Source organism: Oncorhynchus mykiss, chromosome 2 (assembly GCF_057628025.1).
Source record: "Oncorhynchus mykiss isolate SJ-2025 chromosome 2, ASM5762802v1, whole genome shotgun sequence".
NCBI classification, from domain to species: Eukaryota; Metazoa; Chordata; class Actinopteri; order Salmoniformes; family Salmonidae; genus Oncorhynchus; species Oncorhynchus mykiss.
In genome coordinates, this window is record NC_143023.1 from 19,654,990 (window position 1) to 19,670,000 (window position 15,011).

Consider the following 15,011-nt stretch of genomic DNA (forward strand, 5'->3'; position numbering starts at 1 on the left):
CTAGTCTAAAGAAGGCCACTTGTATTGCTTCTTTAACCAAACAACAGTTTGCAAAAGGGTTTTCTAATAATCAATTAGCCTTTTAAAATGATAAACTTGGATTAGCTAACACAACATGCCATTGGAGTGATGGTTGCTGATAATGGGCCTCTGTACGCCTATGTAGATATTCCATAAAAAATCAGCCGTTTCCAGCTACAATAGTAATTTACAACATTATCAATGTCTACACTGTATGTCTGATCAATTTTATGTTATTTTAGCGGACAAAAAATGTGCTTTTCTTTTAAAAACAAAGACATTTCTAAGTGACCCCAAACTTTTGAACGGTAGTGTATACATACAGTATATACAAACCACACACACACAGATCAGACCACGCACATAAGCACATGCACACACAAATGGTTATCGTCTGGCCCTGCCGCACCTGTCCACTGAGCCACATCATCTCCTTGATACTCCGTTTCTTCCCTCGATGGGAAATTATATGAGACGTGGTAATAAAGATGAGTTAAATCACAATGTGTATGTAAATCCCATTTCAATCCCTGCATTCCATTACCAGCTCATAGATTAACACAGTACTAGGTACCATTACCAGCTCATAGATTAACACAGTACTAGGTACCATTACCAGCTCATAGATTAACACAGTACTAGGTACCATTACCAGCTCATAGATTAACACAGTACTAGGTACCATTACCAGCTCATAGATTAACACAGTACTAGGTACCATTACCAGCTCATAGATTAACACAGTACTAGGTACCATTACCAGCTCATAGATTAACACAGTACTAGGTACCATTACCAGCTCATAGATTAACACAGTACTAGGTACCATTACCAGCTCATAGATTAACACAGTACTAGGTACCATTACCAGCTCATAGATTAACACAGTACTAGGTACCATTACCAGCTCATAGATTAACACAGTACTAGGTACCATTACCAGCTCATAGATTAACACAGTACTAGGTAGAGAGCAGTCTACACAGCATTATTGCAACCTTTTTTAAGTAAACGCTAGTATACAAGTATACAAAATTGTTTCAAGAAAAATAACTGGCATGAAGTTTGAATGGAAAAGCCTGCATAAGGCCTAAGAGATGACAAACAGACCACCTACCCACAAACCCACCTCACCGCAAAGCACCAACTTTTGATTCTATGGATACTATACTAGCCTATTCTACAGAACAACCTGCTGCTAATGATATCTGTTGCCAAGTGTAAGTGTAGTTGTAGCTACACAAGACATGGTAGAGATATTGATAGTCAGAATTGGGCAGAATTGGGGAACATTTCAAGAATGTGAAAAACTACTGCAAAATAACTGGGAATTCCTACAGAGTTTGAAAACAAATCGTTACGTGTGAACTACAAACACACAAGCAGAAAAGACTAAAGACTAAAGAACAAAGTACTGATGGTAAAGAAACAGAGAGAACAAGTAAAAGAAAGAGAGAAGTTGACATCACGCGTTAGGTAAAGGCAGATCCAGACCAGGGTTGAGCAACTGGGTGTAAGAGTCTTGAGAGGGAGGAGATCAACTCACCGAACCATTTTCACCTTCACTTCTTCTGGGCCCAAAGAGAAGGAGACGGGATAGTGAGGGTACACTTACAAATCATGTTTTACTTCCATTATCATCCCTCTCTCTCTCTCTAACTGCCCTCCTCCACACATTAATCTGCTGTATTTCTTCCTCCATTTATCTCATTCAACATCACATACGCAAAGAACACCATTCTAAACAACCTGTCTTCTCTTCCTCTTTTCCTCCCACGCTCATCTGTTCATCAAACCCTCTTTCCTCCCTTACCCTTTCTCTTTCTCGATATATCTCACATTAGGTAGATAAATAAACAATCTTACTGTTCTCAGCTCCTTCTGAAAACAAGCGACACTCTTGCTGACAGGTTCGTGTATGTCTTACCCTTCTTCCCTCCCCTCTTTTTGATTTTTCTCTCTGTCGTTCTGTGACACTCTCTCGCTCCTTCCTTCCTTTTTGTGGCTCTTTTCACAAAACAGTGAAAGCAAGAGACAGACAGGAACAAAAAAAGCTGACAGGCCGGAATCTCTTACAGAAAGATATACTTTATAAATGTCAACGCAATAAAAACGCTTAGATTTCATCTTTAAAATGTATCAATAATGTTTCTCTCTCCTTGCCTCAATCTAATTGATCACATCTCTCTCTCTCTCTTCTCTATCCCTTCAGAAGGATCATAGCACCACTAGTGTTTTGCTTACAGACACAGTCCAGTGAGATTACTCTGAACATGTCATACCATATACACTGTTCTTCAATGAGATAATGAACTAGAGAGAGCGAGAAAGAGAGAGAGAGCGAGAGAGAGAGCGAGAGAGAGGGGGGGGGGGGGGTAAGGTAAAGGTAAACTAAGGAACTGCACATCTGCACACCATCACTATCAGGAATGAAAAACACACTAGCCCCTTCAGTATATACTGGTTAAACAAATCATACATTTTTCCCGGTCCTTCTCATTAGCTATCTTTCCTTCTAACCCACCTGTCCTCCACTCCTCCCCTCTTCTGTCTGAGTGTTTGTTCTCTTCTTTCAGCTGTGTGTGTGCAAGTGTGTGCATCTAACCTTTTGTGTGCCATTTGTGTTTGATGCACAAAGGTCATGCTCGTATTACACTTCCTTATTTTCAGAGTGCGACCTTCCCCCCGTGTGTCGCACTCAAACCATTTACAACAGTGAGGTCTTGATAACAAACTTACAATAAGCAACACACACACATAACTACAGTCAGGATAGCAACTACACAACACTGTTCATGTGAGCAGCAATACAAATGACATGTGAGCATGCTACAAGAAGAGGTGGGCTACATGTATACTAAAGGCTTGTCCACAGAAGTCTGTTAGAGCTTGAAACTGAAACTACTCTTCCCACAATGCAACAGCCAGCTGGTGTGGCTACGAAAGCGGCATAGCAACAAAGCAGGGCTGTATAAGTTAACAGCTTGATGTTACAGCGTGACTGCCTGTTGAAGTTAGTGTTACAAATGTAATACAACCAACATGCAAAGCAGCAGAGAGTAGGTGAGAGGTGCCGTTTAAAGCTCCTGATCTGTAGTGGCTGGGGCCGAGAGCACCATGTATCTTGTGTGCCACATATGTCTGAATGCCTTTTTGTGTGTGGTGTGAGTTATATATAATATGCATTATTATCAAATAATACCACATAAAGGTTAAATAGATTTGTTTTTTTGAACAGAGCCCCACCAAGAGAAGACCTGGAGGAAGTGAGAGACAGAGACAAACCCACTTTTCTGGGGTTTGGGGGGACTGATTAAATCTGAGACGTAGGAGCTGAGCGAGGAACGTCAGAACCCTATTGTGTTTTTCACACTGTTAAATCTACGACCTGAACACTAGAGCTGGAGGCTGATGAACCTGTGAAGTTTGTTACACGGGAAGACAGCTGTGAAATTGTCCATCTTTCTCTCTGCTTTTCAGGCTCTGATGATACATGTACAGAGCTGAGAGCTGACGTTGAGAAGGGCTTTTCACTGTTCAGTCATGTTGCTGTTGTGTATCATTTCTAACACCCAAAAGTGATGACCACCTTCCACAAAGATTCACACACACTTACTAACACTCACATACCAAGTGATGACATCTCTTGATCCAGTCTCTCCTTCAGGGTATGTACACACTATCTCACACACTGATTAACACACATACACACGTGTGTTTTTCTCGCAGCCAAAGTCCAAGTGATAAGGATTTGCCTTCAATGAAAGAACACGCTCTCACATTGACTAATAGCAACGGAGGAAAACATTGATACATTTACATATTGGGATATCATTTTTGACGATATATCGTATCGTTTTGACAAAATTGCAATACTAGTTTTGCTATAGTAGGCTGTACTTGCACTAAAACTCCATTATTTTCCCCTCATATCTTGTTCTCCATCTTCTTTTTAAATAAGGAACCAATGTGTTTTCAGCACATTTATTTCCATGACTGATCAAAACACGTTTTACCATGGCTCTCTTCTTGTCCCTCCACAGCAGACATTTGGTGAGCAATATGTTTGGAAAATCGAATCGCAATAAAATCACAATATCGAATCTCAATACATATAGAATCGTGAGAATCGTAAGAACCGCAGTACTAATCATATCGGCACCTAACTATTGTGATAATGTTTTGTACCGTCAGTGTATATTGAATTGTATTTTTGTCATGTGTGGGAAAAGTGACTTGTATGTAGAAACATATCTGGGGAGGGAAAGTGTGTAAAACAAGGTTGCTTTTGTCCTCTGAAAGGAGGGGTGGGGGACACAGGAGGTTGGTGGCACCATAATTGGGGAGGACGGGCTCGTGGTAATGGCTGGAGCAGAATCGGTGGAATGGTATCAACAACATCAAACACATGGTTTCCAACACATCCGTTCCAGTCATTATTATGAGCCGTCCTCCCCTCAGCAGCCTGGTGGGGGATGGGTTTGAAATAAATACTAATAAATGACACCAAAGTAAGAGCCCTGTCTGACAGTAACTATTGTCAAAACAAGAATCTTCCAGGGCGATCACTTTGGCTTGCAAATCCTACTTCTCTTGCCTGGACATCTAACAGTGAGATTTAAATGTATGTAAATACACAGAGTATACAAAAGCTTTCTGTGACATAGACTGACCAGGTGAATCCAGGTGAATGATCCCTTATTGACATCACCTGTTAAACCCACTTGAATCAGTATAGATGAAGGGGATGAGACAGGTTAATGAAGGGGTTTTAAGCCTTGAGACAAATGAGACATGGACTGTGTATGTGTGCCATTCAGGACTGTGTATGTGAGCCATTCAGGACTGTGTATGTGTGCCATTCAGGACTGTGTATGTGTGCCATTCAGAGGGGGAATGACAAGACAAAAGATTGAAGTGCCTTTGAACTCGGTATGGTAGTAGGTGTCAGGCGCACTGCTGGGTTTTTCACGTTCAACAGTTTCCTGTGTGTATCAAAAATGGTCCACCACCCAAAAGCAAATCCATCCAACTTGATACAACTGTGGGAAGTCAACATGGGCCAACCTCCCTGTAGAATGCTTTCGACACCTTGTAGAGTTCAAGAGTCCAATTGAGGCTTTTCTTAGGGCAAAAGCAGGTGCAACTCAAAAATAGGAAGTTGTACACAGAATGATCAGCCGATGAGAACATAATTAGTTCTCCCACGTGTGATTTTAAATACATACATTACAGAAGGCTAGAGTGTACATACACAAGCATGCGAGCGAGCACGCACACACACACACACATGCACAGACTAACAGACGTTTGTACTGCAGGTGTTAGAACAATGGTTAACACCAGGAATTGCAGACACACAAACATACTGGTTAGTGAAACAAAACGCCTGCAGCAGTTTGAATTGGGCTCTCTTCCCCTTTCACACCTGTGAGCTTCACATGCTAACTGTGTCTATAGATAGTACTTACCCACAAGACATTGAATGGACTTTTGCTCAGGTGTTCTAGACAGCAGTTCAGTCTCATAGATCCAGTCTTTACAACAGAACGAAGATGAGCTAGAGGTTAGTGCAGTGTGGTCTGTCCACTGTGTCGTTAACTAGAGTATACTACACTGTTCCAGCTGCTTCTCTCTTCTGTCCCTCTATCTACCTCTTCTTTCTCACTCATTTCCTCTGTCTCTCCCTGTTGTTCCCCGTTTTCCTTCTTGCTTTCTACAATTCCTCTGACTGCCCTCTCTCTATCCCTCCCTATCTCTATATCCCTCCCTCCCTATCTCTCTATTCCTCCGTCCCTCTCTCTATCCCTCCATCCCTCTCTCTATCCCTCCCTATCTCTCTATCTCTCTATTCCTCCGTCCCTCTCTCTATCCCTCCCTCCCCCTCTCACTATTCCTCCATCCCTCTCTCTATCCCTCCCTATCTCTCTATTCCTCCGTCCCTCTCTCTATCCTTCTCTCCCCATCTCACTGTTCCTCCATCCCTCTCTCTATCCCTCCCTATCTCTCTATTCCTCCGTCCCTCTCTATCCCTCCCTCCCCCTCTCACTATTCCTCCATCCCCCTCTCACTATTCCTCCATCCCTCTCTCTATCCCTCCCTATCTCTCTATTCCTCCGTCCCTCTCTCTATCCCTCCCTCCCCCTCTCACTATTCCTCCATCCCTCTCTCTATCCCTCCCTATCTCTCTATCTCTGTATTCCTCCGTCCCTCTCTCTATCCCTCTCTCCCCATCTCACTGTTCCTCCATCCCTCTCTCTATCCCTCCCTATCTCTCTATTCCTCCGTCCCTCTCTATCCCTCCCTCCCCCTCTCACTATTCCTCCATCCCTCTCTCTATCCCTCCCTATCTCTCTATTCCTCCGTCCCTCTCTCTCTATTCCTCCTTCCCTGTCTCTGTCCTGATAAGTTATCAGCAGGCTCTATTACAACGCAGTATTTTGTCCCGCCCTGTAATTTCCCGCAATTTTCATAATTGCGCCTCTCTGTCTGTCTGGGAAAACAAGTCTGTTCCTGTCTCTCTCTTCTTCTCTCCCTCTAACCGTCCATGTGTTCTCCTTCCCTCTCCTGCAAAATGAAATGAGCTTTCACCTTTCCCATCATACATTTACAGCCACACTCCCTCTTCTTCCCGTACCTGTGTTCTATGGTTTTATTACTTTATAGATGCAGTTAAATCAGATGATGCCCTTCCACAGACCTTGTAGGTCAAATTATGACACGTGCCATTGGTCATTTAAGCAATAAGGCCCGAGGAGGTGTGGTATTTGGCCAATATACCACAGCCAACGGCTGTTTTTAAGCACTATGAAACGTGGAGTGCCTGGACACAGCCCTTAGTCGTGGTATATTGGCCATATACCACAAACCCCCGAGGTGCCTTATTTCTATTATAAACTGGTTACCAACGTAATTAGAGCAGTAAAAATACACCTTTTGTCAAACCCGTGGTATACGGTCTGATATACCACAGCTGTCAGCCAATCAGCATTCAAGGCTCGACCCCACCCAGTTTATAATACAATGTGATGTATCCAGATAATAATGCCCTCACATAATAAAGGGCAAAGAAACAAGCATCACAAACTGTTACCCTTTTTATTGGAGTTCTCAGAAGAAACTGTAACGATAAAAACAACAAGCTGGTAACCATAATAATATTCCAAAATGTAAAAGAACCAAACATTAGACTAAGACATTTAATTAATTTAGAGATTGCCATCATTCTCAATGCGGCCCGTGTGTCTACACTAGTGGAGCTATTGCATGTCCTTATTTGGGCAAAAAGGGGGCGAGGCCTCCGGGAACATTTGTGATGCAATCGTTCAGGAATGTAGAGCTGCTGGACGGGGCGTGGCTGAGGAGCGGGGAGAGCCAATAACAGGCTAGTGTTATGGACCACCTGAGTTTACAGGTGAAGGGAGCAGTGAAGAGGGGGAGGGGCAGGAGTGTAACACAGAACCAATATTATTCTACTAAAGCATCCTCATCAGTTGATAGTTACTAACAGTCTCTCTGTGGGAAGTATAGAGCAGTGTACCCACCTACACACACAGACACACACACATACACTCAGAAGAGGTACACACCCAGAAATGGAATGGGCAGAACAGACATAGTTCTAAATTCCACATGATTTCATATTTACTGAATTGAATTGTACATGTTGCATATCAAATTTAATTCTGCACACCCATAGAACAACGAGTCCACATATTATAGAACCTTTACTTGGAGTGGAAAAGTCCATTTGACCCATTCTAATTCTATGGGACAGAGCCAGGTACACTGCTGTCTATTTTAGAGACAGGCTTGGGGAAAGATACAGTGAAAACAACCTCTGTGTGAAAGTTAGACACATAACAGACAGACACAGAGACAGTGCTGCAGTTTATTAGGTAGATACTGTAGAGAAGGTGTTCCCAGTGGAGAACAGAGACTGTGTTCCTACAGGTGTCTTTGGGTGAAGAGGAAGCAGAACATTTTTAGTCTGCTGTGTCCAGAGAAGATGTGTTGGTGGGTAGAGACCTTACTCTACTGTCCAGAGTGTGAGTTTTGGTTTGGGGACAGAAGAGGTGCAGAGTGGGGGTGAGATGAGGGTCACTCTCCGATTCCAAAACACGGATGGGAGAATGCCTTGAGGAGGACTGGCGGAATTGGTCAGCGTGGCACCTGCATCTGCTGCGTGGTCTGTGATTGGCTCTGCCCTGTGACGTCGGACCCGCGGCTGGCCAATCGGCTGAGGATGTTCCTCTCCGACATCTGCAGCCTCACGGCGACGGGAGGTATACGGGCGATGGTTGCCGGGAGACGGGTGACGTCGGCCTTCATGTCACTCAGAAGCTCCTCAAGCTGTTTGAGAACTGAAGGAGAGAGACATAGTTACCACCACCAAAGTCCAACTGACAGAGTTTAGGGAACAATAACGAGAGGGAGAGAAATAAGAAAAAGAGATGATGGAAGTGGGTAGGAAAAGCAGAGACAGAAAAGAGACAATGAGAAAGAAAGAGAGCGAGTCTGTGTGTGGTCTACCTTTGTGCAGTACTGCGTTAGCAGGCTTGTTCCCTGACATGGACTCCTTGCTGAGGTGTTGGTGGGACTCAGCCAGACACTCCACCTCACTGAAGCGGGTGTTGAGGGCCATGGAGGGGTGGGCCGGGTCCTCAGACATGTTCAGGTAGGCTGCCCTGCGAAGCTGCTCCTCAATCACCAACGCCTGCTCCAACAACTAGAGTCAGAGGGGGGGGGGGGGGGGGGGGGGGTACAGAGATGAGAGAGAGAGAGAGAGAGAGAGGGAAAAGGTAAACAGAGTGATTAACAGAAAGAAAGAGACAGTGGGAGAGAGGGAAGAGGTAAACAGAGCGATTAACAGAAAGAAAGAGAGTGGGAGAGAGGGAAAAGGTAAACAGAGTGATTAACAGAAAGAAAGAGACAGTGGGAGAGAGGGAAGAGGTAAACAGAGCGATTAACAGAAAGAAAGAGACAGTGGGAGAGAGGGAAGAGGTAAACAGAGTGATCAACAGAAAGAAAGAGAGTGGGAGAGAGGGAAGAGGTAAACAGAGTGATTAACAGAAAGAAAGAGAGTGGGAGAGAGGGAAGAGGTAAACAGAGTGATTAACAGAAAGAAAGAGAGTGGGAGAGAGGGAAGAGGTAAACAGAGTGATTAACAGAAAGAAAGAGACAGTGGGAGAGAGGGAAGAGGTAAACAGAGTGATTAACAGAAAGAAAGAGACAGTGGGAGAGAGGGAAGAGGTAAACAGAGCGATTAACAGAAAGAAAGAGACAGTGGGAGAGAGGGAAGAGGTAAACAGAGTGATTAACAGAAAGAAAGAGACAGTGGGAGAGAGGGAAGAGGTAAACAGAGTGATTAACAGAAAGAAAGAGAGTGGGAGAGAGGGAAGAGGTAAACAGAGTGATTAACAGAAAGAAAGAGAGTGGGAGAGAGGGAAGAGGTAAACAGAGTGATTAACAGAAAGAAAGAGACAGTGGGAGAGAGGGAAGAGGTAAACAGAGTGATTAACAGAAAGAAAGAGACAGTGGGAGAGAGGGAAGAGGTAAACAGAGTGATTAACAGAAAGAAAGAGACAGTGGGCTCAACAGAACACAGAGTGGTTCAATAGACAGAAACAGACAGAAACATCCGGCCAGCCCAGCGCACCTTAAACCTCCTGGCCAGGAACTTGTTCTTGATCTCCAGGAAGTTTCCTCGGCTCATCTCCCCCTTGAAGGGCTCGTTGAGGATTGCATATTTCACGTCGCTCTGCACGTCCTGCCAGCGAGCGTAGCCGTGTCTGAGAGGCGCCACGGTCAAAGGTCATGACATCATAATGATTCACAGTCCTCCCACCAAACCTCTGACATCCTGCTGAGTAGTGCAGTGGTCTCCAACCCTGGTCCTATAGGTTTTAGTTCCAGCCCTGCACTAATGTACCTGATCCAACTAATAACCTACTCCTCCACACTTTGATTAGCAGAGTGAGGTTGGTACAGAGTGATATTGGTACAGAGTGATGTTGGTACAGAGAGAGATTGGTACAGAGAGAGATTGGTACAGAGTGAGATTGGTACAGAGTGAGATTGGTACAGAGTGACGTTGGTACAGAGTGAGATTGGTACAGAGTGAGATTGGTACAGAGTGACGTTGGTACAGAGTGAGATTGGTACAGAGTGATATTGGTACAGAGTGATGTTGGTACAGAGAGAGATTGGTACAGAGAGAGATTGGTACAGAGTGAGATTGGTACAGAGTGAGATTGGTACAGAGTGAGATTGGTACAGAGTGACGTTGGTACAGAGAGACGTTGGTACAGAGTGACGTTGGTACAGAGTGACGTTGGTACAGAGAGATGTTGGTACAGAGAGACATTGGTACAGAGTGAGGTTGGTACAGAGTGAGGTTGGTACAGAGTGATGTTGGTACAGAGAGAGATTGGTACAGAGTGAGATTGGTACAGAGTGAGATTGGTACAGAGTGAGATTGGTACAGAGAGACGTTGGTACAGAGAGACGTTGGTACAGAGTGAGATTGGTACAGAGTGACGTTGGTACAGAGAGACGTTGGTACAGAGTGACGTTGGTACAGAGTGAAGTTGGTACAGAGTGAAGTTGGTACAGAGTGAGATTGGTACAGAGAAACGTTGGTACAGAGTGACGTTGGTACAGAGAGACATTGGTACAGAGTTAGGTTGGTACAGAGTTAGGTTGGTACAGAGTGAGGTTGGTACAGAGTGAGGTTGGTACAGAGTGACGTTGGTACAGAGTGAGGTTGGTACAGAGTGAGGTTGGTACAGAGTGAGATTGGTACAGAGTGAGGTTGGTACAGGGTGAAGTTGTTACAGAGTGAGGTTGGTACAGAGTGAGGTTGGTACAGAGTGACGTTGGTACAGAATGAGGTTGGTACAGAGTGAGGTTGGTACAGAGTGAGATTGGTACAGAGTGAGGTTGGTACAGGGTGAAGTTGTTACAGAGTGAGGTTGGTACAGAGTGAGGTTGGTACAGAGAGACGTTGGTACAGAGTGACGTTGGTACAGAGTGACGTTGGTACAGAGAGACGTTGGTACAGAGGTTGGTACAGAGTGACGTTGGTACAGAGAGAGGTTGGTACAGAGAGAGGTTGGTACAGAGAGAGGTTGGTACAGAGAGAGGTTGGTACAGAGTGACGTTGGTACAGAGAGAGGTTGGTACAGAGGTTGGTACAGGGTTAAGTTGGTACAGGGTGAAGTTGGTACAGAGTGACGTTGGTACAGAGTGACGTTGGTACAGAGTGACGTTGGTACAGAGTGACGTTGGTACAGAGAGAGGTTGGTACAGAGGTTGGTACAGAGTGACGTTGGTACAGAGAGAGGTTGGTACAGAGAGAGGTTGGTATAGGGTGAAGTTGGTACAGACTGAGGTTGGTACAGAGAGACGTTGGTACAGAGTGACGTTGGCACAGAGTGACGTTGGTACAGAGAGAGGTTGGTACAGAGAGAGGTTGGTACAGAGAGATGTTGGTACAGAGAGAGGTTGGTACAGAGTGACGTTGGTGCAGAGTGACGTTGGTACAGAGAGAGGTTGGTACAGAGAGAGGTTGGTACAGGGTTAAGTTGGTACAGGGTGACGTTGGTACAGAGTGACGTTGGTACAGAGTGACGTTGGTACAGAGTGACGTTGGTCCAGAGAGAGGTTGGTACAGAGGTTGGTACAGAGTGACGTTGGTACAGAGTGACGTTGGTACAGAGAGACGTTGGTACAGAGGTTGGTACAGAGTGACGTTGGTACAGAGTGACGTTGGTACAGAGTGACGTTGGTACAGAGTGACGTTGGTACAGAGAGAGGTTGGTATAGGGTGAAGTTGGTACAGACTGAGGTTGGTACAGAGAGACGTTGGTACAGACTGAGGTTGGTACAGAGAGACGTTGGTACAGAGTGACGTTGGCACAGAGTGACGTTGGTACAGAGAGAGGTTGGTACAGAGAGAGGTTGGTACAGAGAGATGTTGGTACAGAGAGATGTTGGTACAGAGAGAGGTTGGTACAGAGTGACGTTGGTGCAGAGTGACGTTGGTACAGAGAGAGGTTGGTATAGAGAGAGGTTGGTACAGGGTTAAGTTGGTACAGGGTGAAGTTGGTACAGAGTGACGTTGGTACAGAGAGAGGTTGGTACAGAGTGAGATTGGTACAGAGAGAGGTTGGTACAGAGTGACGTTGGTACAGAGTGACGTTGGTACAGAGTGACGTTGGTACAGAGTGACGTTGGTACAGAGTGACGTTGGTACAGAGAGAGGTTGGTACAGAGTGACGTTGGTACAGAGTGACGTTGGTACAGAGTGACGTTGGTACAGAGTGACGTTGGTACAGAGAGAGGTTGGTACAGGGTGAAGTTGGTACAGGGTGAAGTTGGTACAGAGAGAGGTTGGTACAGAGAGAGGTTGGTACAGGGTTAAGTTGGTACAGAGTGACGTTGGTACAGAGTGACGTTGGTACAGAGTGAAAGGATACTGTATGATGCCAGCCAGCAGCCAGTAGTCATGGCGACGATGCCAGATCTCAAATGTCTTCTTGGTTACGGTCGCCGCCCTCTCCTCGTTCTGCCACAGAGAGTGGAGCTCTGGAGAGAGAGATAGAGATGTTAAGAGAGACTGAAAATGAACAAAGGACAGTTTGCATCCCCCTGCCCCCCAATGGTTACTAGATAAGGTTAGGGAGTTGGGGAGGGTTAGCTGATCCTAGATCTGTGTGTGTACCTGTGAATCCTCCGTCTGCGATGTTGAACATGAACCTCTGCTTGGTAGCCTTCTTCTTCTCCTCACTCACATTCACCGCCATCCCTGCTGCTGCCACTCCTTCTTTGCTGTTCTCTCCATTCTGCAGCGTGCCAGACTCCTCGGTCTTCAAACCATCTTTCTCCTCTTTTTGCTCTGAAGGGAGGAAGAATACTGGGTTAGCACCGTATGTTTGTTCGTGTGTGTGTGTCCATAAATGTGTGTAAGGAACAGAAGAACCAACCTTTCTTGTCCTCTGCAAGAGGACTGGTGTCCATCTTCTCCTCTTTGCTCTCCTCCACTATAACAGAGAGAACACAGGTCAGGGGTCACAACCACAGGAGACATGACCTTCGCCCAAGCCTTCCCCATTTCTCCTTCTCCCAAATCCAGTCAGCTGATGTTCTGAAAGAGCTGCAAAATCTGGACCCCTACAAATCAGCCGGGCTAGACAATCTGGACCCTCTCTTTCTAAAATGATCTGCCGAAATTGTTGCCACCCCTATTACTAGCCTGTTCAACCTCTATTTTGTGTCGTCTGAGATTCCCAAAGATTGGAAAGCAGCTGCGGTCATCCCCCTCTTCAAAGGGGGGGACACTCTTGACCCAAACTGCTACAGACCTAAATCCTACCATGCCTTTCTAAGGTCTTCGAAAGCCAAGTCAACAAACAGATTACCAACCATTTCGAATCTCACCATACCTTCTCTGCTATGCAATCTGGTTTCAGAGCTGGTCATGGGTGCACCAAGGTCCTAAACGATATCTTAACTGCCATCGATAAGAAACATTACTGTGCAGCCGTATTCATTGATCTGGCCAAGGCTTTCGACTCTGTCAATCACCACATCCTCATCGGCAGACTCGACAGCCTTGGTTTCTCAAATGATTGCCTCGCCTGGTTCACCAACTACTTCTCTGATAGAGTTCAGTGTGTCAAATCGGAGGGTCTGCTGTCCGGACCTCTGGCAGTCTCTATGGGGGTGCCACAGGGTTCAATTCTTGGACCGACTCTCTTCTCTGTATACATCAATGAAGTCGCTCTTGCTGCTGGTGAGTATCTGATCCACCTCTACGCAGACGACACCATTCTGCATACTTCTGGCCCTTCTTTGGACACTGTGTTAACAACCCTCCAGGCAAGCTTCAATGCCATACAACTCTCCTTCCGTGGCCTCCAATTGCTCTTAAATACAAGTAAAACTAAATGCATGCTCTTCAACCGATCGCTACCTGCACCTGCCCGCCTGTCCAACATCACTACTCTGGACGGCTCTGACTTAGAATACGTGGACAACTACAAATACTTAGGTGTCTGGTTAGACTGTAAACTCTCCTTCCAGACCCATATCAAACATCTCCAATCCAAAGTTAAATCTAGAATTGGCTTCCTATTTCGCAACAAAGCATCTTTCACTCATGCTGCCAAACATACCCTTGTAAAACTGACCATCCTACCAATCCTCGACTTTGGCGATGTCATTTACAAAATAGCCTCCAATACCCTACTCAACAAATTGGATGCAGTCTATCACAGTGCAATCCGTTTTGTCACCAAAGCCCCATATACTACCCACCATTGCGACCTGTACGCTCTCGTTGGCTGGCCCTCGCTTCATACTCGTCGCCAAACCCACTGGCTCCATGTCATCTACAAGACCCTGCTAGGTAAAGTCCCCCCTTATCTCAGCTCGCTGGTCACCATAGCAGCACCCACCTGTAGCACGCGTTCCAGCAGGTATATCTCTCTAGTCACCCCCAAAACCAATTCTTTCTTTGGCCGCCTCTCCTTCCAGTTCTCTGCTGCCAATGACTGGAACGAACTACAAAAATCTCTGAAACTGGAAACACTTATCTCCCTCACTAGCTTTAAGCACCAACTGTCAGAGCAGCTCACAGATTACTGCACCTGTACATAGCCCACCTATAATTTAGCCCAAACAACTACCTCTTTCCCTACTGTATTTAATTTATTTCTTTATTTTGCTCCTTTGCACCCCATTATTTTTATTTCTACTTTGCACATTCTTCCACTGCAAATCTACCATTCCATTGTTTTACTTGCTATATTGTATTTACCTTGCCACCAAGGCCTTTTTTGCCTTTACCTCCCTTCTCACCTCATTTGCTCACATTGTATATAGACTTGTTTATACTGTATTATTGACTGTATGTTTGTTTTACTCCATGTGTAACTCTGTGTCGTTGTATGTGTCGAACTGCTTTGCTTTATCTTGGCCAGGTTGCA

The 15,011-nt window shown here is 45.3% G+C and overlaps 2 protein-coding genes across 15 annotated transcripts in view; both read right to left on the reverse strand.

Annotated features, from left to right (window-relative positions):
- LOC110509434 (tyrosine-protein phosphatase non-receptor type 6) overlaps positions 1 to 6,435 on the reverse strand; it is a 38,618-nt gene extending 32,183 nt beyond the window's left edge. The window contains exons 1-2 of one of the 9 annotated variants that reach the window (XM_021590389.3): positions 5,493 to 5,927; positions 1,568 to 1,592 (exon numbers count right to left, since the gene is read on the reverse strand). In XM_021590389.3, coding sequence (XP_021446064.1) covers positions 1,568 to 1,575 — 8 coding nt within the window. In that variant the 5' untranslated portion in view covers positions 1,576 to 1,592; positions 5,493 to 5,927. Of the gene's footprint in view, positions 1 to 1,567; positions 1,593 to 1,887; positions 2,726 to 5,492 lie in introns of those variants that run through there. The other 8 variants (XM_036941336.2, XM_021590350.3, XM_021590357.3 and 5 more) reach the window with 8 other exon arrangements.
- A 670-nt stretch (positions 6,436 to 7,105) lies between these two features.
- The window catches only part of LOC110537414 (ATP-dependent chromatin remodeler CHD4), a 68,137-nt gene continuing 60,231 nt past the window's right edge, over positions 7,106 to 15,011 (reverse strand). For all 6 annotated transcript variants that reach the window (XM_090191787.1, XM_090191812.1, XM_090191796.1 and 3 more), the window contains exons 36-41: positions 13,008 to 13,064; positions 12,746 to 12,919; positions 12,501 to 12,609; positions 9,680 to 9,812; positions 8,554 to 8,749; positions 7,106 to 8,384 (exon numbers count right to left, since the gene is read on the reverse strand). In XM_090191787.1, coding sequence (XP_090047913.1) covers positions 8,182 to 8,384; positions 8,554 to 8,749; positions 9,680 to 9,812; positions 12,501 to 12,609; positions 12,746 to 12,919; positions 13,008 to 13,064 — 872 coding nt within the window. In that variant the 3' untranslated portion in view covers positions 7,106 to 8,181. The remainder of the gene's footprint in view (positions 8,385 to 8,553; positions 8,750 to 9,679; positions 9,813 to 12,500; positions 12,610 to 12,745; positions 12,920 to 13,007; positions 13,065 to 15,011) is intronic.